This window comes from Aquarana catesbeiana, linkage group LG02 (genome assembly GCF_042186555.1).
Source record: "Aquarana catesbeiana isolate 2022-GZ linkage group LG02, ASM4218655v1, whole genome shotgun sequence".
Taxonomy (NCBI): Eukaryota; Metazoa; Chordata; class Amphibia; order Anura; family Ranidae; genus Aquarana; species Aquarana catesbeiana.
Genome location: NC_133325.1, coordinates 670,925,510 through 670,948,639, shown reverse-complemented (window position 1 = coordinate 670,948,639; position 23,130 = coordinate 670,925,510). Strand labels below are relative to the sequence as shown.

The 23,130-nt window shown below is 40.7% G+C and overlaps 1 protein-coding gene across 1 annotated transcript in view; it reads left to right on the top strand.

Moving 5' to 3' along the window:
* Nucleotides 1-23,130, top strand: part of COL26A1 (collagen type XXVI alpha 1 chain) — a 673,051-nt gene that overhangs the window by 169,340 nt on the left and 480,581 nt on the right. Inside the window, exon 3 of the mRNA XM_073616675.1 lies at nt 5,523-5,626. Within this exon, the coding sequence (XP_073472776.1) occupies nt 5,523-5,626 (104 nt within the window). The remainder of the gene's footprint in view (nt 1-5,522; nt 5,627-23,130) is intronic.

Here is a 23,130-nt window from a genome sequence, read left to right as displayed (position 1 = left end):
CGAAACGCAATGCACATGTCTACGATTCGCGCTTTTTCAGACTCGTGGTTTTCAGATCGTTTTCTGCTGTTCAGTTTGTGCTTGTGGGTTTGCATCTGGTCTTCAGTGCGTGCAGTGAGTTCATATTTGATTCTTCAGTGCGTTCTTGTCCGCTCGTTGCTGTTTTTCAGGTCGCTCTTCACAGGCCTTGCTGTTCTTCAGTGCGTTCTGTTACTTCGTTCTGAGCAGCCGACCATTTTCTAGCCATGTTGCGTATACGTACTCCTCGTAGAGTTCGTGCTGTGCGGGGGCATGTTGTTGGGGTCCTTACCTTGACACAAGTCCAGTCCATGAACAGGGTGGGGAGGAGTTCATGGACCAAGAATTGGTTGCTCCAGCATGACCAGTTCTGTCACATGCCTTTGCTCCGTGAGATCCGTGAGAATAATCCTGATGATTTCAGGGACTTTCTCTGGATGACGGACCCCATATTTCACCGTTTGTTGGTTTTGCTGACCCCCTATATCAGCAGGCAGGATATCTGCATGAGGCAAGCCATCACTCCGGAGCAGAGGCTGCGGTACTTGGCGACGGGGAGAAGCCTCCCACTTTGCCCAGCGGTGGGACTTTCCTAACTGCGGAGGGGCAATTGATGGGAAACACGTCCACATCGTCCCACCACCCAACTCGGGGTCATACTATTACAACTACAAGGGGTTCAATAGTATTGTGATGTTGGCGGTGGTGTCGGCTACTTATGAGTTCCTGTATGTGGACGTGGGGAAGAATGGCTGGATGTCCGATGGTGGAGTCATCGCCCAGACGGAGTTCTATAGGCGTCTCCAGAATGGCAGCTTGGACTTGCCACCTCCAGAAGGCAGAAGGCAATATCAGACAGGAGTATTTATAAACTGTGTTTGATATTGCGTTCAGATGGGGTGAAGTCACCCCTGGAAAAGCCAAATTTTGCAGAATGTCAACATGTACTAGCTGCCAGCACAGGGATCAAGGGACGTGTTTTGGGGGTGCAACCCCTTCCTCTCAGCTACTTTATTATTGAGAAATGGGTTGCACCTCCAAAACGCCTACAATGATCTCCCGTGATGGCACATAGATGTTGACACACTGTGTGCATCTTCAAAATTTGGCTTTTCGAGAAAATGTCAAAAAATGTTATAAATTTTTAGATTCAAAATACCACAAAAAAGGAAGGGATTTGGAGGTGTTTTAAACTCTCCCTAAAACATCAATGACTGTTCTTCATTTTGTTTTTAACATCATTGATGTTTTTCTGGATGTTTTCCAAGTCCCTATTACACCCCATGATCTCCCCGATCAGGATCTGGGCACTTTCACTGGTGAAATGACCTTTATCCACAACATCACGATCACCTAATATAGAAACAAAAACACACCATGTATTATAAATATGCTGGCATCCATCTCTTACCTGAGCCTGTGGTTGCAGGCACTCACCTGTTGTGGTGACTATTTCGATTACATCTCCCTCCTCCTCCTCCTGTTGACTTTGGGGGATTTCACCTTCTTCCTGAGGTGGGGGGTCTGTGGTCTCCTCGGATGAGTGGTGTCCTCCGAGTCTTTTCTCCCCTATGTAAAAAAAAAAAGGTATACTTATCACACAGATATTTGATGGCAGAAATAGGAATATGAAACATTGCTTGGAAGTGGGGTACAATTGTCTATTTTGGCAGAGTTCCAAGATGAAGAAATATTTTTTCCTTTGTCAAGCTTGAATACTTACCTATTTTGCACAAGCTTCACAGATGGAGTCACCCCTATAGTATACACTGGAGCACCTGTGTGGGTTCCCTAATAAAAAGGGTGTTCTGGTGTCCCACACTAGTGCTCCAGCGTCCAGATGTGTAAACAGCTGCTGAGTGTCCTCTCCTTACACATAATCTAGTTTGCATTTCATTCTAGTTACAAACCCATCTAGACACCAAAATTATTTTAAGAAAAGTAGGTTAGCAAAAATGTATTCAAATGCATATGGCCAAAACAATGGTGTTTTCTAGGCCGAACGAACAATGTTTCATACGAACGAACAATGTGCCCATGAACATGAAAGTTGCCATTTTAAACTGTACAACAGTAAAGAAAAGCACATGGAGCAGCACGAACGTAATAAAAATAACTAATAGGAACACAGGACAACTACTTACTTTTTTGCAGCACTCTCCTGATCCTTTTATACTGATCATGCTCCCTAGACTAGAAAGAACATCAGGGGCGGGCGGAGTTTCACGCATGCGCAGTGTATATAAAGCATAACGCGCGTGCGTAGTACGTACGATCTGTGAGCGGAGTAAGGAGTATCGGAGGCGCCGATCGTGATAACGAAGGTAAGATTTAAACTTGGGCCTATATTGCTTCTAGATTGAGGCTTATATTGTGACAAGATTATGAGAGTTTCGCCTGACATTAGGGTTTGTCTTGTGTCTTGCAGATAAAATGGATGGCTTCAATGACCACAACTTCCTCCCCCTGTTCATAGACAAATACAGGGAGCAGCCCTGTCTGTGGCAGGTGAAACACCCCAAATATAATAATAAACAAAAGAGGCAGGCAGCGCTGGAGAAACTGCTGGAGTTGGTGAAGCCGGTGGTCCCCACGGCAACCATCCCCTATTTAAAAGCCAAAATTGGTGGCCTGAGGAGCACTTATCTTAGGGAGCGCAAGAAGGTCACGGATTCCCAGAGATCAGGAGCTGCAGCAGATGACGTTTATGTCCCCAGGCTGTGGTACTATGAGATACTGCGATTTCTGTCAGACCAGACGAGTCAGGGAATCCCTCTCAACCCTTCCTTCCACCCAATCTTCCACCCCAGCTGAGGCTTCCGATGTCCAACCTGGGCCTTCCAGCCAGGAAGAAGTGGAGGAGCCCAGCTGGAGCCAGGTATAGCATTCTTCAACAGATTTCTGGTCAATAAATAAATGATGTTTACTAGGTGTTATTATTGATCACTAATTGCTGATTTCATAAAGTGTTTTACATATCAATAGACAGTAGTGGGCACAAAAAATTGGGACAAGAATGAAAAATGCTGGGCTCAGAATGATAATCTGTTATATTTCTTAGCATTCAATTTGCAACAGTCATGAGATGAAAATTGTGTGTGATTGATGAAGAAAAAACTAAAACTATGTCCCTTTTTCATACACAGGAAGACCTCAGCCAGGAAGAGGGCATGGAATGTGGCACACAGGAGGAGGCTGTGGAATGTGGCAGCCAGGAGGAGGCGGGGTTAGTGGCAGCCAGGAGGAGGGGGGCTAAGTGGCAGCCAGGAGAAGGCCAGGCCCAGTAGGAACCTGACAGAATCGCAGGTCCCTCCCCTCCGCCTTCCAAACAAAAGACCCAGGAAGGGGAGTAACGTGCAGGATTCAGCACTCAGGCTGATTCAGGAGGCTTCTGCGTCCCTCAGAGCCTTCCCCACTCCTGAAGAGGCCTTTGCCTCCATGGCTGCCACAAAACTGCAGGGCATGCAGGAGGGCCAACGCCTCCTGTGTGAGGACCTTCTTTACAAAACACTAACTAAGGGGGTGAGGGGTGAAATCACACACAAAACCCACCTGTGTGAGTTGGACCATCCTCCTCCTCCTCCGGCCACAACTCCATCACCACAGACACAGCATGGAAGGAAGACCAGAAAGTGATGACCTGGGTTCAGTCTGGTCTGACAAAAGATGCAGGCTCTTGTATGACCACAGCCTGGGAACACAGATGTCATCAGCTGCTGTTCATGATTCTCTTGGACTTCTGGACCAGATTGCACTCCCTTAGATATGGACTCCTCAGGCCACCAATTTTGCCTGGAAATAATTGATGTGTGCCCTGGGGCCAAAGGCTTCGCCAACTTCTGCTGTTTCTCCAGCGTTGCCTCCCTCTTTGTTTGGTTATGAGCCCTTAATAAAGGATTTTTTGTTTCAATTATACTCGCCTATGTGTGTTTTCCTTCAAAAAGGACAGTTTGTTTGTGAGGAGGCAGGTACTTTTCAAAAATACAATGTGAAATTAACAAGAGACACCAACACCAAACAATCTCCTTGAGATTAAATAATACAAGATAATAATGGTGTTGTGGTAACTTGACACATAAAACACACCCAAAAATATTCTGGAGTTTATAAAAAAAAAAAAAAAAAGATCAGGCTTGAAAAAAATACTAACCAAAAAAAAAAAATTTTGAATCAGATATGACAAATAAAAAGATTATATTGATGAAATCACGATAAATAATAAAGAAATAAGTTTGTGAGACATCTGTGTGAATATTAGCAGCAAAACTACTTCATTCTTCTAGCATTATAAAGAAGCACAGAGTGCGCTGCATTAAACAATTTTAAACATTGCAACCTGACGAAAGTGCTATATCCATTCCGAACGCTAATTTTACCAGACCGAGCTGTTCCGTCTCGGAATTTCTTCTGAGCATGCGTGGCACTTTGTGCGTCGGAATTGGCCACACACGGGCAGATTTTGTTGTCGTAAAATTTTATAGCCTGCTCTCAAACTTTGTGTGTCGGAAAATCCGATGGAAAATGTCCGATGGAGCCCACACACGGTCGGAAACAAGCTCCGATCGCACATTTTCCGTCGGAAAGTCCGACTGTGTGTACAGGGCATTAGAGGAATCAGAATTTTGGAATATCATTGATAAGTGTCAACTGAGTATTCGTTATTGCCATTGTGGCTTGTTCCAGGACTTAATGGGCTATGGGGGTGTAGAGGATAGAGTATTAAGGTAGTCAGAAAAAAAAAAGAAGAAATTATGGAATAAAAGAGAGTAAATGGGTAAAGAAAACGGGGGGAAAGATGGGGGTTAGGATGGTAAGTTCCCTCCCCACCACAGACTGGGTGAGTATGTTTGCAGCTCAAAGATTAGCGATCTTTGGTTAGGTTGAGAGTATGAGATCCAAGGGATCCAGATTGTCAGAAATTTCTCATGTGTATCAGATGAGTTAGCTAACAATTTCTCATTCACCATGGTTCTATTTAATCGGGAAAGAACTTTCCCTTCTTATTCAGCAGCTAATACCTGGTGGTTCTGCCAGTCCTCTTCCTTTTCCTGTTTCCCTTTCCCTTCCCATTCTGGTGATGCTAATCATGCAAGCAGATCTGTGCTGGTGTGGCACAGCTTCTAATATGAGCTTCAGGATGCCGTACCTATGCACGACATGCCTGTAGATACATGGTCAGTCTCCCAGATCCGATCTGCTTGATTAACAGGGGCTTTGGATCACAGCAGCTGCGAAATGGAAATTAGGAAGCCTGGGAATACATTTCTCTACCACTTTTACAATATGCAATTGGCCATCCTCTATCAATACATCCAAGCCCCCTGCGCTCAAGAAATGATGAGAAAAACAGCTACGTTCATGTGACCACTAAATGAAAGTTTAAAAAAAAGTACCAGATGCTTTTTTAAGGAATGCTCTATCATTTGCATATTATAAAAGATGTTTTCATTTCATATTGTGATTGATTGTGTCTTCACACATACTTTTATTTGTGTTTATATTAGTTATAGGACTCTTCTGAGACCTGTGTATAAAATGTCGTATCGTACTGTCACCACTATGGAGTGGAGATGCTGCCCGGGGTTTACTGGAAGTAACTGTGAAGAAGGTAAGATACTGTACAACTTTTGTTTATATTTTATGGGATGTGTTGTTGTTTACATTGTTTGGGTGGCTGAACTCCCTGACTGCATTTGCTACATTACAAGCTTTCACCACTAGGTGGTAGGGCAGATGAAATCTGAAACCACAGTTTCTAGTCATGTTAGATACCATGTAAGCATGACTACACAGAAGGGCTGAACAAAGCTAAAATCTCCTTTGATCTCTTGACTTGTTCACATTTATTTTTTACCACTGTCATTCATTTTTAATTTTCATTAAAGAATCCATTTACATGTGTTAGGCACGTTTGGTTTTACCCATCAAGCGTGATTTTCTTGTAGTGACATCATGAGGGAATGTACTTCCTGGTTTTCCATGTCTGGAGTTTAGGACGCATGGCCGATTTACACTGCTGTTTGCAGCTGCTGCAGCAATTGTCGCTGTGTTCATTGTGGCTGAGCACATGGCAAATATCTGGGGGAGGTGCTTGTAACCTTGAGATGATAATAATCCACGCGCACACACACATCAAATTGAATGTGAATAAAATCTACTTCAGTGGTCCAGAAAACGAATATAAATGCATCTGAATTGAACATGCCTCATTTTTAGTGTTGAAAATATTTTTTAACAGGGCTTGTTTTTTACCTTGAATATGGCAGAACTTAGTTTTGTCACCTTTGGCACTGGCCCTGAACTCCTCGCTCCCCGCTAGTCATGGATTTTGTGTTTACAAGTGACAGCACATCTCTCCTGCTGGCTCCCATAGAATCTCCCTGCCCATGTATTCAGGTTGAGGACAATGGAGAGACAGCTGCCTGGGCATAGTGTGTTCTTGGGTGGGATGCATAGCATTGCATGCTGAGCTTGTGCCTGGATGCCCTAATGATGTAATTGCTGGGCACAGTTGCCATTGGGGGAGACGGAACAGCAAGTGAATGTGGGAACAACATGGCAGTGGAGAGAGGTGTGGGGGTTGCAAATGTGAGAATTGTGGGGATTCAGGGGTCAGAGTTGAGGAGGAGTGTAGAAATAAGGTTTTTTGGAAGAGGGCAGAAAAGCGTAACTGTTGGGGGGGGGGGGGTAGGGTGCAAAAAAGGCTATATAAGAATGGTGCAGAAGTGAGCTGTGGATGATTAGCTATGGCCAGGGGTGCAAAGATATGCTATAGAAAGAGGAAAGTGTATGGAGGTGGGCTACAGTCAGGGAATGCAGAGGTGAGCTGTAGATGGAAAGGGGTGTAGAAGTGAGTTGCAGACAGGTGGTGCAGAGGTGGCGTGTGAACAAGCACGGCAGAGGTGAGTTACAGATGGGTGGGGGGTGCAGAGATGACTTACGGACAGGGCTGCAGAGGTGAATTTTGGACAAGGGTCTAGAGGTGGTCTGTGGACAGTTTTGGATAGGGGTGCAGAGGTTAGCTGTGATCAAGAAAATGCAAGAAAGAGCTGTGGGTGGAGGGTGAGCTGTGGCTAGTGAGGTATAGAGCTTAACAATGCCCCTTTAAGACCCACCCAAGGTGTAATTTGGCCACACCCACCCTATGATGCAGCGCACACAATGCACCACATTGGTAAAAGGGGTGAGTTCCTGCACCTATTCTCTGCCAAAAAACTCTGTTTTTATTATACATTGTTGAACCATTACACAGAAGGTAAATGACTTTGTGAAAAAAAAGAATATAAGAGCCAATCTGAGATCTTAGCAAAACGAATGTTACAAGGTAAAGAATGCACAATGTAGGAGACGTACATCTAGACCAATTAGGTAGTGTGTCGTCAGCATCACAAAGCGTAAAGTTGAATATAATGGAGAAAAAGAACACTCTTATCATTGAAAAAGTGGAAGGTTGGCAAGAATAGTAGAAGAAAGCAGGGAAAAGGTGAATTATTTTAGGGATATAAATGTGGTAAGTCAAGGAGAGAAGCAGCCTGGTTTGGGGAATCACAAAACATAAGATCAAAATATAAAGAAACCTAAGAATCAATAAAAAAATTTATATTTTAGAGAGAATATTTCATGGCTGAGGAAACCTGTACTCAAATGTGAGGATGGATTTGAAGATTGGTGTATTTTAGAGTCTACCTCTTAAGACATCTGAGAAAGAATAAAACATGCACACTGTACATTTGGGAAAGAAATGTATCTCTGGTATCAAAATCGTAAGCTAAGAGTTCTTCCATTCTCCTGATATTGTTTACTAAATGTTTCCAAGTTATCAATGGAGGTGGTTTAGGTGTTTTCCAGAGAGATGGTATCAATTATTTGCCTGCTAAAAGAAAGATCCTCAAGTAATGATTTTTGATGACTTACTGAACCTGACAGTATGAAAATTGAACAAGGAGATAATGACTCACCATAGAGCTCCTTGTATATATGCCTAATTTTTGTCAAAGTACTACCCGGATGTAAACAGCCTCATTGGACTCATTGCATTTTTGTAACACATACATTTTATCCATTACAAAACGCACATAAAATGCAAAGACGTGAACTAGGCCTCCGCCTTTCTATGAGATAATTTGAAATAAAATGCATGCGTAACAAATGTTGCATCTATTATAATAATATCCAGTTAGAGATACATATTAACAAGATAAGATTTGCATTATGCTTCAATATATCAACAGCCAGCTGATTAGAAGTTCCAAAAAAGCATACATTTTTAATTCAAACAGTTTCACTACTATTTTATATAATAATGTGCATTGTTACATAGAAACTCACAGGAAAAGGCTATGGGTTACCTAAAAAACATAAAATTACAGGTTACTATTCCAATGAATAATGGGTGGCTTGATGTTTTCTACACCAGATTTTGTGGCATGATCCACAAGCTTTCTGGCTGTTATCAGCCACTTTTTGTCTCTTTGCTGATTAGAGTAGGTGTGGTGATACGTGGCCTTTTGTGTTAGTATACTACTGTCTTGTTTTATTCGGACATCTGCCGTGGGGTGCTTTTGACACACACATTTAGGCCCCTTTCACACTTGTACGACTTGTCCCATGATTTTGTACTGCAAAATCGTATGACAAGTCATTCTGCATGATTTTCAATGACTACCATTCATATTGGCATGACTTTAAGTCGTGCCGACTTTAAAGTAGTCCCTGCACTACTTTGGTCCAACTTCCATGCGAGTTGTACTCCATAGGCCTCAATGTTAAACCCTCAAGTAGCATGCAAATCGTACCTGAATAATATAGACACGATTTCAGTACGACTTTGTAAGCACAAGCTGTAAGCACAAGCTTCACACCATGTATGTTTTCATTTGTTAATGGCAAAGTCATACAAAATAGTACTGATCCCAAATCATGGCAAAATCGCGCAAATTCGCGTTAAAATCGTGGTAAAATCGTGCCTGCGAAATTGCGGTAAAATCGCGCGACTGAAAGGGGCCTTAGTCAGATTTTTGTGCCTCCCTTTGGTTGGTGGCGTGCTTTTGTGACTTGCCCCCTCACCTCCTGTAAAGGTGAGTCATTGTCGCGAAACCTGCTGAGGAATTGAACAACTGCCTGTCCATGATGGACACCTAGTGAATTAAGAACTCTATATATATTATGTATGATCATGAGTTGGTGTCAAGGGAGGTTCGCTATGTACAATGTGTACCAAAATGTCTTTTTTAAAACTGTGATTTTATGAATTTTGTTACAATAAAACTTATATTTTTACATATATTGTTGTATTGGCACCTCAAAAGTCCATCTATCCTTCTCCAATTTTGACCACATTAACAGGATGTCATATTTCAGGATATCATATATTAACTTATCATATTTCAGCAAATAATGTTTTTCATTTTTAACATTTAGCTATTTTAACCATATTTGGTTTTCCAGGTGTATTTAAAAATAAAAAATACTTTATTTCTGAATTTATCTTAAAATAGTTGGGAAATGGTTTTGGAAATGAGGGGGACAGCCTATCCAAGTGTGCTGTGCATGGAGTCTAGTAAGCCATGTCACCCATTGTTTTCTTATATCTCTTGGGAACTCCAACTGTTGAGGCTGTTTTTTGATAAATTTGGGTCTTGGTCAAATAATTAAAGTGGGGCCCCAGATGCTGAAATTATATACTGGGTGGCAGGGGTGTCCTAATACAATTAGGGACATAAATCTAATCAAAAAGCGACACCTAAAATGCACAGTCAGTAAACACATGACATATTTTCCCATCACTCTCATTCCTTACTCTACTGTAGCTGACTGCAGTGCTGATGCTCTGCAGAATTATAGGGGGAAACAAAAGACCCCCCAATCACACTGTGCCAAAAATTTCGCTAATTTGCTCATTTCGTCCACGTTGATTTATTTAATCTTTTCTGATGTTTTCTCCATAAGTAAAATAATTAAATAAAAAGGGAGACTGAGACCCCCTGGAATGAATACAGCAGGTATGCAGGCTTGCAAACCCCAACACAGAGATCTCACCACTAGACATAAAATCAGTAACATCATTAGTTTATTTAGCTTTCCAGTTTCTTCAAAAATCTTGGGTCGACTGATCTCTTAGCCAAAACTATACCCAAACTAGGCACTACTCTAGGCCACAAGAGGGCGACATATATCTCTTTATTTAATTTCTGATATTTGTTGTAAAGGGCACTTTAAAAAAGTATTTTGTGGAAATCACTCCAACATACGTGTGTATGCCAGAGAACATGCTTTTGAAAATGATTTGACAAACAAAATAAAAAATAAAACTCTTTTCTCAGTTGTGGTTTTCCATTTTCAAGTACTATTGCTGAAGCCTCCAGCTAAAATCTAGAAATGAATGAGGACCTTAAAATGAATCTGAAAGATGAGCTATCAGTTCTCTGCCTAAATGTAGAAAACACGTGTCCCACCAGTGTAGTTTTAGTCAGTTGCTGGCTGCTAAAATGAACTCAAAGTGTTATGTAGCTTTTAAGACAGGGGAGGTCCAAAAAACTATAATTCTGCTTTAAGTTTATAAAAAATAATGGGCGGTTACCTCTGATTGGTTGCTGAGGGTTATTGTGGGTTCTGTAAATTTGGCTTACTAATCAGATGTTATTAAATCCAATATACAGTATATATGTGCTGGTCAGAGGTCATTATTATGCCAGGCTAGTTGGAGGTGAACATACTTTTTATTTACCAGAAAATATTTCACAAGCACACACTTTATGTTATTAAGTGATTTGTTTAAGTTAGGTTATGTAGTCATTTGTATCAATAAAGTAGTTTATTATATCTGATTGCACATGATCATGGTCTGTTCCATGAAGCTCAGTAAGTTGTTCCATCTAGTGCTACATTCACTCATTTATTGTGACTTTTAGAACACCTTACCCACAAAGAAAAAACATGAAAAATGCGTACTCAGCCTGTTAAAGGTAAGTCAGCATATAACTACATCAAGGTTCATTAAGATTAAAAAATCTACAGGTGATATACTGTATATACATTGAAGTGATTTCAGCAAACTTATTGCAAATTAGTATCTTCCTGTTGTCATTTTTACAAAATATTACAGAATAGGAGAGTCTTCTTTCATTCATATTACTGCGGTTGCATATTAAAAGCCATTTTTAATAAAATTATTGTGATTGTGAAAATTAGTGGAAACATAATTTTCCTGTAAGAGCAATGCACATTAACCACTTCAATACCAGGCACATAGACACCTTCCCGCCCAGGCCAATTTTCAGCTTTCGGCGCTGTCGCAATTTGAATGACAATTGAGCGGTCATGCTACACTGTACCCAAACAGATTTTTTATCATTTTGTTCCCACAAATAGAGCTTTCTTTTGGTGGTATTTGATCACCTCTGCGGTTTTTATTTTTTGCGCAACAAATAAAAAAAGACAGAAAATTTCGAAAAAAAAACAAGTTTTTCTTTGTTTCTGTTAAAATTTTTTGGAAATAAGTACGTTTTCTTCTTCAATGATGGGCACTGATATGGCTGCACTGACGGGCACTGATATGGCGGCACTGTTTGGCACCGATGAGGTGGCACCAATGAGGTGGCACTGGTGAGGTGGCACTGACGGGCACTGATGATGGGCACTGATAGGCGGCACTGATGGGCACTGATAGGTGGCACTGATGGGCACTGATAGGTGGCACTGGTATGTGGGACTGATGGGCACTCATAGGTGGCACCAATGGGCACTCATAGGTGGCACTGATGGGCACTCGTAGATGGCATTTATTGGTACATATGGGTGGCACTGATGGGTACTTATGGGTGGCACTGATGGGTGACACTGATGGGCACTAATAGGTGGGCACTGATGGGCACAGATGGGCACTGACAGGTGGCACTGATGGGCAATGACAGGTGGCACTGAACACACTGATTGGTGGCACTGATAAAACTTATTGGTGGCATTGCTGGGCAGATCTGAAACATAATGGTGCCAATCAGTGCCCATTTGTGGGCACTGATTGGGCACATGTGGATGGCCATGGGGTACATACCTAGCCATCCACATGTTGCCCCTTCCCTGGTGGTCCTAGTGGCGATCCCTGGTGGTCCAGTGTGGTGATCTGAGGGGAGGCTGCGCTGATAAACAATCAGCGCAGACCCTCCCTGTCAGGAGAGCCGCCGATCGGCTCTCCTCTACTCACGTCTGTCAGACGCGAGTGAGGAAAAGCCGATCAACGGCTCTTCCTATTGACAGCGTGATCAGCTGTGATTGGACACGGCTGATCACGTGGTAAAGAGCCTCCGCCGGAGGCTCTTTACCAAGATCGGTGGAGCGGTGTGTCAGGCTGACACACCGCTCCACCGATCACCGCGATGAGCGCCCCCGCAGGCGTGCGGCAGCATGTTATCCCGCTGGACGTCATATGACGCCCAGTCAGGATAACTGAACCACCGCCTGGCCGTCATCTGCTATGGGTCAGGCGGGAAGTGGTTAAATGACAGCTGTCATTGTAAAAATATATGTTGATTTTTCATATCTTGTCTTTTCATCTGTGCACAGTGGCTAAGGGGTTAGCATTTCCACCTGGCAGCAGTAGGATCATCATTTTGCATAACAAACACTACCTGCCTGGAGTTTGCATGTTCTGCCTGTGTGGGTTTCCTCCCATGCACCAAGACATGCTAGTAGGTAAATTGGCCCTAGTATGTGTATGCAGGGCTTTTTTTTTTTTTTAAGAGAATACCCGTAGGTGCAGGAACTCCCCTCTTCTGAGTCACTTCTTGTCTCCGCCCCCTAACACCATCCCTTGGTTCCACCCCCCTTTTCCACCTCCCAGTATCGCCCCTTTTAGAGAATACAGAACCAAGTATAATTTTGTGGTGATAAATCATTTGTATGGAATTAAAATTTCTTTTCTTTTTCTAAATAACAACAAGAAAAGTAGTAAAGTAGATCCCCGCAGCCAGCAACAATAGACCCTTCCCATCAAAAATAGATTCCCCCCCGCAACAATTGACCCCAACAACAATAGACCCTGGCAGCAACAATAGATTTCCCAGCAGCCAGCCCAGTGTCAATAGACTCTCCAGAAGCCAGCAACAATAGACCCCTCCTTCAACAGTGGATCCCTTCCAGCCACAATTGACCCCCCCCAGCAACACAAGCCCAAACCAGCAACAATAGATCCCCCCACCATCAACAATAGATTTCCCCAGCAACAACAGACTGCCACGCAAAAATTGATGCCCTTAGCAATGATAGATCCCCCAGCAGCCAGCAACAATAGACCCCTTCCTTAACAGAAGATCTCTTCCAGCAACCAGCAACATAAGCCCCCTCCCCCAAGCAACAATAGATCCCCTACTAGCAACAATATATTGTCATGCAAAAATAGATCTTCAGGTGCAATAGATCCCCCAGCAGCCATGGACCTTTCAGCAAACCCCAGCACCCCTTGCCATTACATACATTCAGTGCTGGAGGTGTCGGACCTGCGTTCCCCGCGTTCCCACTGAAAAAAAGCCTTGTGTGACGTGTATGAATGGGACCTTAGATTGTAAGCTCATTGAAGGCAAGAAATTATATGAATTTATCATATATATGTCAATGCTATAAAAGTACCTGTCATTAAATATAAAATTATAAAACAAATGCAGCCATCATATATAAGAAGTAGTAGTATAATAAATGTTTGCATTTCCGTTTAATACTGCTTTAACATCAGTAAATCACATCTTTACTCATCAGTACATCACACCATTACTTGGGGTAAGTGGTTGACCCCATAACACCATTTCTAAATACTGCTTTTGTATGGAGTTTTATTTTCTTTTTTTGGCTTGCTATAAATACTAAAGGTCTCAGCTCATTACCAACGATACATATATACACCCCCGGGGCACTTCTGATTTTTGAATTAAACTCAGAGTTACAGTTTAAAGATTTTTTACAGAAGATATCTTACCTGTTCCAAACCTAATATCTCCTAGATATACCATATATACAGTTATAGGATATTGGAAATAAAAGTACACACCTTTAAGGACACTTGGCACTCCTCCAGTGTCATAAAAGAGTATATAATACACTTGAGACCTACAGCTATAAATAAATGTTATATTATCTTGGAAGTAACATGTTTTCTGTATGTTAATCTTGGTACCAATTCCACTTACAAGGTTTCCTTTACTTTTAAAATATTTACATTCTCCCATATTTAATGGGTTATCAAGTGTTCAGTCAACACAATAAAACTGATTTGTCCTGCTGCGTAAGATTTACTTGAAAAGAAGGGTCCATAGATGACATAATGGACAACAGAGATCTGTTACGCATTGGCTGTGTAACTTAAGAGGTTTTGCCAGTTCTTCATGAACATTATGAGATTTCGAAGGAGAAGATATTTCCCCTTGGACATGTTAATGCTTTCATATATAAATAATGATTTCACTTATAGAGCGTCTGGTGTCTCATGCTGCCAAATTTACCATAAAATAAGTAGAACTAAAACCATGAACAGTATTAGGAGTTACACTTTTTAACACAGAGGCTTCACTCTGTGCCATTATATGTATTTACATTCCACGACTTCCATTTTAGCAAGTCTCTTTGCCTTCAAGTCTTTAATTAAAGCCTAGTTGAACTTTCAGTTTAAATAAATCGGTCTAATTATATTCCATGTGCAACAAAACAAAATGTGTGTACAGTCTTATGCCGCATACACACGATCGGACTTTCCGCCAACAAAACCATGGATTTTTGTTCGAAGGTTGTTGGCTCAAACTTGTCTTACATACACACGGTCACACAAATGTTGGCCAATTATGAACGTGGGAACGTGGTTAATAGCCAGTGTGGCTCCTTCTGCTTGATTCCGAGCATGCGTGAACTTTTGTGTGATGGACTTGTGTATACGCAATCAGACTTTCCCAACAACAAAGTTTTGTTGGTGAAAAATTTGAGAACCTGCTATCAAACATTTGTTGGCGGAAAGTCTGACAGCATAAACACGGTCGGACATTCTGACAACAAGCTCACATCCAACATTTCCCGTCAGAAAATCCGACCGTGTGCACACGGCATTACAGTTTTTCTCTTTAGAAAGCAGCCAGAGTAGCAAGCCTGTCCCCTGCTGGCAAGACATTTGCTCTCTGTAGAAGCAGTGGCTTCTTCGCAGAAGTCCAATCCCGCCCCCCACATCCTTTGCCTGCTGGATGAGACCTATACCTCTGCAATGAGCAAAGCTCATGCCTCTTAATAATTGGAGATCTATAGCTCTAAATCAGACCACTGATTTAACACAGAGAGCAAGGGTCCTTCTCTATAGCATGGTGTCAGGGGGGCAGGCTTTTCTACTTAACCTGTTGTTGCTTTCTAAAGAATTCCAGCTGTAAAACTTTGCACGCCTTTTGTTTTGATGCATCTACAATGCATTTAGTTAAGCTGAGATTTTGATTGTAAAATACAATAATTATACAATTATAAAACTATCCACAGTATTGTCATTAATTGCTCTTTGGATTTTAAAAATGTACGCTTGAGTTAAAGTTATTTTCCTTGCTATATTTTCCATGCACGGGGATATAAAATGGTAGCTATTCCACCTACAATAATAGTAATCATTAAAAGTGGTGCTCCCCTTTCCATGTTGGACATTTGGCGTAGAAGAGGGGCAGGGTGTATTGATGTTGGGGCGAAGTTCCTCTTTAAGGAACTTAAAAAAAATGTGGTCTCAGTCCAAGTGTGCGGGTACTTACCATAGTGCACACCATCCCAACTTCATAAAACAAGCCTTTTTTCCAATTTTGTAAAAGGTTGGAAATTGATAATGCTACTTGCTTTCGTGTATTTTGGTCTTGTCAAGCTGTTATAAATAATAGGTTGCAAAGGCATACATATATTATCTCCAAACTGGGATTAAAGACACTTTGTACCACTCAAGTATGTCTTAAATATTTATCGGCTCATCTGTTCCAGAGACACATCCATGATTCATGTTTTGACTACTACTGTTATATTCCTGGAAATTTTTTTTTTAAGTTTTTTTTATTTGAAAGGTTCCTCAAGGACCAGTTCTCAAAATCTTTATTCTGATAGTAAATGATGCTTTTGAGTAATATAATATTATTTATCTAAGCTAAGCCTTTCCAACCTTGACTGTGTTTGGCAACCTTGGTTAAAACCTGAATTTTCCAGGTTATAAATATTGTGTGTACTCTGTTCAGTTTTATTCTGGTATCTGTGCACGTAATACTGTTTGCTAATTGGTGTGGGAGAGAGGACTGGAATGGATTTTCTATTTTAAACGTTTAACTTTGTTTAGATTTATGTTAATGTGAATTTTGTCATTCACAAATTAAAACCACCTTTATGTGGCCTGTCATCATGTTTAGGTGGCCTCTGGTTCACACTAGGTTTTTGCACTCATTTTCATTTAATTTCCAGAATGCCCCAAAATCTGAGGGCTGTTTTATGCAATTTTTGACGAGAGCTTGCATGGTTGATCTGTGGTCCCCTTATGCCTCCCTATCAGCCACTAAGAGCTATAGGCAGCTTCACTGATTCATACAGTATGTCTGGGGGGCAGGAGATGTACACAACATGAGAGTAAAAAATCTGGTTAAAATTTCCAACAGAGCGCCCTTAGATTTGGCTTCAATTAGCTGGATGCACCTGTAGATACCCACTATGCAGACAAGCTTGCAAAGCTACACACGTTTGCTAAAAGTCAACTTGTAGCATCTAAATAAAAAGAAAACTGAAACACACCAAAAAATATATGCTCCCATTTTATTATTTCCATCAATGTCATGGTCAGCCTCGGAACCCAGTAATCAAGGTGGATGGGCCTAAGCCATACCTAGCGACAGCGGCATTGGTGGGGGGGCTGACTGGGGCTATAGCCCCAAGTGGGCCCCCAAAAAGCCCCGGGTCTCAGTATTCATAATGACAAATATTAGCCCCGAGTCCCAAGGCCTGGGGTTGGCCAGGAACTCAGGGCTATTGGCCGACTGGTGCCTGTTTCGTGCCAATGTTGGGTGGTTGGTGGGTGCACGCCCGGCTGCCTCTAAGTGTGAAGGGAAGGGGGGTGGTCCAGCACCGCCTGTTTACACAGAGAGCAGGGATCGATCTCCTGCATACCCGGCATAGCCGAGTGACATACAAAGTCCCACCTCCTGGACCCGGCTCCTATGATGGACGTCACACTGGTCCAATGCTGACACGTGTGACTTTCATGGATTACAGCTAAAAAATTGCTGATTCTATTAATAACTTGCCAATGCCATTAATTCATATAGGCTATATGAATCAATGGCATTGGCAAGCTATTGATAGAATTAGCAATTTTTTTATCTGTAATCCATAAAAGTTAAAAATATACCAGGCGGTAGGGCTGTTGGCCGCAAAATATTACTATATGTTGAACATGCTGGCAGTTCTTATGGTGCTTGCTCTAAACTACATGGTGCTTGCTCTAAACTACATGAAATATACATATAAAGATGTCCCTATGTAGAAAAGTTAAATACAACAAATATAAAGCAAACTTGTATCTCTCAACTATTTCTATACATGTAGAAAATTTGACATACTCTCTCTTATGTTACACTAAATATCTGTGAATTTATCTGCTTGTCCATTTTATGTATTTTCCATGCAGTCTGTCTATGAAGTGCAAAACTAATAATAGTAGGACTTAACACCAAGACAAAGTGATTCAGCTTTTTATTGAGCAGTCATGAGGTTTTTGCGCAGAGTTTGTGCCCGACTTCTGTAAACTTAGTCCCCTTTACATACATCAGTCTGGGTGTATGTGGGTGGAGCTCCGCTTTAACTTTCTACATATCTTATACTTTTGCTCAGTGATGCGGATTTGGTCACGCCTTGTAACTCTCTTTTATGTGTTATGTACCACACTGTGAAAACTGGTACCAACTTGTTACACTTTTTCTGTAATACAATGTTGATTCTTGTAAATAAAGATTTTATTAAAGCAGAGTTCTACCCAAAAGTGGAACTTCCATATTTGGCATGTCATTTTTTGAGGGGGAAGAGCGGGTACCTAGTTTTGACAAGTACCCAGCTCCCACTTCCGCTCGGGCCGCCTAGGCCCCTCCCTCCCTGCAATCTTCTGGGACACATCACAGGTAGCAGAAGATTGCCCAGCCATTCAGGAAGCGCAGCACGACTCGTCCATGCGTTGTGCGCACCCGACTGTGAAGCTGCAAGCTTTCACAGCCGGGGGCCCACAGTAGTGATACCGGCGCCGCAGAGATGAGAGGGAGAGAACTGAGGCTTCAGGGGGCCACATCGCTGGACCGTTGGACAGATGAGTGTGTGTTTATTAACAGTCAGCAGCTACACTTTTTGTAGCTGCTGACTTTTAATAAACACAGAAAGGGCTGTAACTCCGCTTTAAAAAAGAATAGAATCGCTGAGATTACAACCGTCTTAAATATAGGTTTATATAATACTCTGAATTAATTGCTAATTAATAACAATTCCAAGATTTTGTGTCATAATAGGTTCAGTTTATGGTGGGGCATTGAGCAAGGGTGAGGGGGGGCATTGGGTGGAGCTTGGGCTGGACTTACTTAAATGTGGGAGGGGTTATCAAATGTATCTTTGGGCTGAAGCTCCTGGTCTTTTTCCCACCTAGCAACACCCCTGCCTAGTGACCTAGAAAGCAGGAAAGCATTACAGTATGAAAGTGATGAGTGATGCACTGTGCTCACTTATAGATTTAGGACAAAGTTTCTCTTTAAGAATAATTTGTCTTACATTCTCTATTATACACAGGACTTAATTTATTCATACCTAATTATTCTACCTTTTACCATATGTCACAACCCTTTTTGTTTCTGCCTTGTGAGCATTTTCCTCTCTGATATTAAAGCCCAGCTCCAGCAACAACTGCCTTTAATTTTAGTTTTGTAAATAGTGGGGAGGGGTTGGAAACCTAAGCAAGTTCTAAATGCTGTCTACCTCCCTGTTGCAGAGATTTCCCGTCATTTCCTCTTTTGTCTTAAACCCATCAAACAAATTGGAATTAAGGGACCCAGACAAGACCCAGCAGAGGTCCTAACCTTTCCCAACAAAAAAAAAAAGAAAAAGTTTTGTCTTCATTTGTTTTCATTGGATCGGTTAGAAACAATGCATTACATTGGAAGCTTGATCCAAAAAATGGAAATAGAGAGACAAAAATAAAGGTCACAAGAGTGCGTTTATACTATATGTAAACTGCATTTATTACTAAAAACATACCCAAAGTTACATTTTATTGTATGTAAGCACATTAAAAACTCACCAGTCGTCATTCAGAACGTTGCATTTCTCGAGTAGGTTATTTGACTTGTATTGAATCCATTTGAAATGTTCCAGCTAACAGTAGTAGCATTTGCTTGCTATTAAACAGAAGTTTTTGTAAACAGACCAACATTTTAATTCTATTTTCCCAGTCTGTATATTACACTCCATCTGTTTTATTGGATTAGAATATAACATTTGCCCATTGTATGTTGGAACAAGGTTGCCATCATAAGCCATTGCTTAAAATTTTATGAGTTACTGCTTTTGGTTTTTTACTCTTGTCTTCCAAGTCTCCTCTTAAGTGCTATTTAAAGATTGCCAATCCTTGGGAGTTTGGCAGCCACCAAGCATGCTTATTGTGTTGCTGCTTTGAGTCTCTGAAGTAGAGCATGGCTGTAAATTTGAATGTTCTAACATGTCTATGTATCTCACAATGCTAATAAAATTGTGCTGTAAAAAATGATGCTGTTTCCACACTCTCTACCCATCTATCTGATTCATCTTATCACTGCCTGTATTATAAACAGGCTTTTTTTAGGAGGGTTGACTATCATTGTAATTTACTGGTAGTTCAGGCTATAATTTTTAAGTCTGATATATTTTACTAATATTTAATAAACTAAATTATTTAAATAAAATTTCACAAAATAATAAATTTATAGTGTAAAAAAATAATTCTGTGCTGCCCTTAGGAATAGCAGCTAACACAGCAATTAGATAATAGCAAAAACAATAAAGAAACAAATAGAGCGCTCTGTGAAAAAATCAAACTAAGTGAATAAACTTAACGTGATACAAGTAAATATGGGTAATGAAAACCAATATTGAAGTAATGATAAAAAAAACATAAACAGATGTAATGGTCCGTGCATACAAGCAATTAAATGTCCATAAAGAGTCAAAAACAGAATGACACTGTTTAAAAGAAAAAGTTCAAAGACTTCGTGTTACATCCAAACGGTGAACATAAATATATGACTGGAGTGAGGGGAACCACCACCGATAAATAGAAGGCTTACCAAAGCGTTTGAACCCAAAAGAACATATGTTCTATGAGTCAAACGGCCTTGTGTTGTATGGACAACAAGTATGGATGGAGGCTTGGAATCTCCAAACCTCTGGACCAGGATCGCCCGGCTATCCGCAAGATGGGGGGTGTCCTTACAGGATTGTTTCATGGGAGACGGTGGTCAGATGTCCATAGATGTAGTGAGGATAGTTTAAAGAGAGGAGAACAGAAATAAAATGTCACAAAATAATACATTCATACCTAAAAGTCCAGTTTTACTGATTTAATTTTTATTCTGATTCTAAAGTGTATGTTTTGGAAAAATAAAAAACATATTCAGTTCATTTCTATAATACTTGCACGATTTTAAATATTTTGTCTATTTAAAACACTGCATGGACAGTAAAATACCTGTTGATCTGCCAGAAATTCAGTTAACTTCTAACTTCCTGTGGTGAGCTGACAGTGGTTCCTATGCTGCACTGAAATCCCTACCAACAGTGTCAGCCCTACCAAAGTTTTCTTTGGGGGTGCTGGGAGGACAATTCCATATTTTTTTTGGTTTTGGAATTAAATGTCCATCAAGTGTATATAGGTATGATGGTCAGATTACATATTACATTTCTCAAAATTACTGTTGTTGGCATACAGATGCTTTAGACCACATTCTGTGACATTATTGTCTTGTTATAAAGCGCTATGCAAACTGTTGACGCTATATAAATACTATATAATAATAATAATAATAACTATTATTATTATCTTTGAAATAAAAATGCCTAACACTAATGTACTTGGGGCATACCTATACCCACAATTTGAGATGGAGTAGTTGAAGCATCATTTAAAGCATATCTATACCCAAAAACAAAAATGTAATGTCCTGCAGCTTACCAGTCGTTAGATTTGATCATATTCTATATCAGTTTAAATGAAATAAGATAGGACTACGAAACCCAGACCCTCTCCTGTTTTCCATTAACATGGGAGAGGAGGGGGGTGGTTCTGTAGTGCTTAGAGAAACAATGTAATTGATAACAGGTAGTTATCAGCTCACAGGATTTCTGGCATGATCAACAGGTATTTTTTTTAACTTATCAAGAAGATTTAACAAAACATTTTCAGTGGTATATTTAACAGACCAAATATAACAAGTTCATTGTTGGGGCTTACATACAAATGATATACTAATAAATTCTTCTTTTCCTCCCTGTACAAAGCGCTCACATTGTTTTAGTGGCTATTCCAAAAGTTAAAGCGTACAAGAGTAAATTGTTTAAAGGGTGATACTCTTAGGGCCAGTGTTGATGTGCTTCAATAAGTAAAATGCTTTTCACATTAGTTTGGAGATGCTTTTGAGATTATTAAGACTTAATTGCAGGTGCAACTGACCTGCATTTAGACTAGGTTTATACTAGCCTACATGTTAAAACACAGCGGGTTATTCACTAAAACTGGACAGTGCAAAATCACGTGCAACTCTGCATTGAAACCAATTAGCTTCCAGGTTGTATTGAAAATAACACACTTCACCCGCGCTTACAATAGTAGTATATACACACAAGCAGCTAGCACAGTTCACTGGTAACGAAGCAACTATATTAAAGTTATAAGTGCAGCTCTTGTAAATAAATGTATATGAAAAAGTCTTTATTAGTTGTTCAATAAAGATTCAAACATTAAAGAACAAGTGCAGATTCTAAACTAAAGTGCTGTAACAGGTCCTCCACCAAAAGCAATGCACACACTGACCCTTACCCCCAGGAGTAGACCGCTCTACATAAAGCGGAGGTCAAACACGCTTAACACAACTTTAAATCACCATATCCGCAACGAGCACCTGATGTCTGTAATCTTCACAATGTAGGGAACTCCACCAAGAGGGGGCCTCAGAGCATGCAGGGTTTAGGAATAGGCAAGAGACACTTCATTGTGCAGTATTAATGGTACCAAAATTTATTAGAATCCACCAGTAACCAAATGTTGTATAAAAACTTGCACATCACTATATTTTACATGTGAATGTTTCCAATCAACAAGATGACCACCTTCCGTGTGCAGAGACATCACGCCACCAAGCTCCATCTGACACGTTTCATCGTAAAGACGTCATCAGGGGTGCAGTCTCTCATGTGTACGATGCCTTTATTTACGGTGGGAGCCAGATATGAACTAGCTCCACACCTATTAAGTTCCAATCACCGGAAATGGTTACACAGCGAGGAACGGTAAGTGACGCTGGGACCAGCCCTGTACACATCCAGTGGGAAAACTTGAGCCGGAAACTAGAACTGAGATTCTGGCTATACAGAAATACAGTTGCCCCAAACAATATAAAAAGAAGGCAGCCAGCTGGAAACAAAGATAAGGATCCCCAAAATAAATAAATAAAAAATGATTAGCCAAATCTTATATGGCCTTTAATAAAACCAATATGAATTATAATCACGAAGCGCTGGTATTTGAACATGATTGACGCCATCTTGTGGTTGAAACAAATCATTACAATAACAGAACAATTCCGTTGATATTGAATACATTATTTCTAAATCTTTAAAAGGTGATCAAATCCACACTAAATAAAAGCTGGTTTCAAATATATATGTTTACAAACAGTTTAAGCAACCATGACACAGGAGGGAAAAAAATGTTAACCATTATTTATGAAGGCATTAATATATCCCACTCTATATTGTGACTGTGTGGCTTAAAAATCTCAACCAATAGATCAACCTCATTTCTAGCCTGGAGATTTCTCTCCTAATGTGACTCCCCCTCCAATTGGGGCTAAA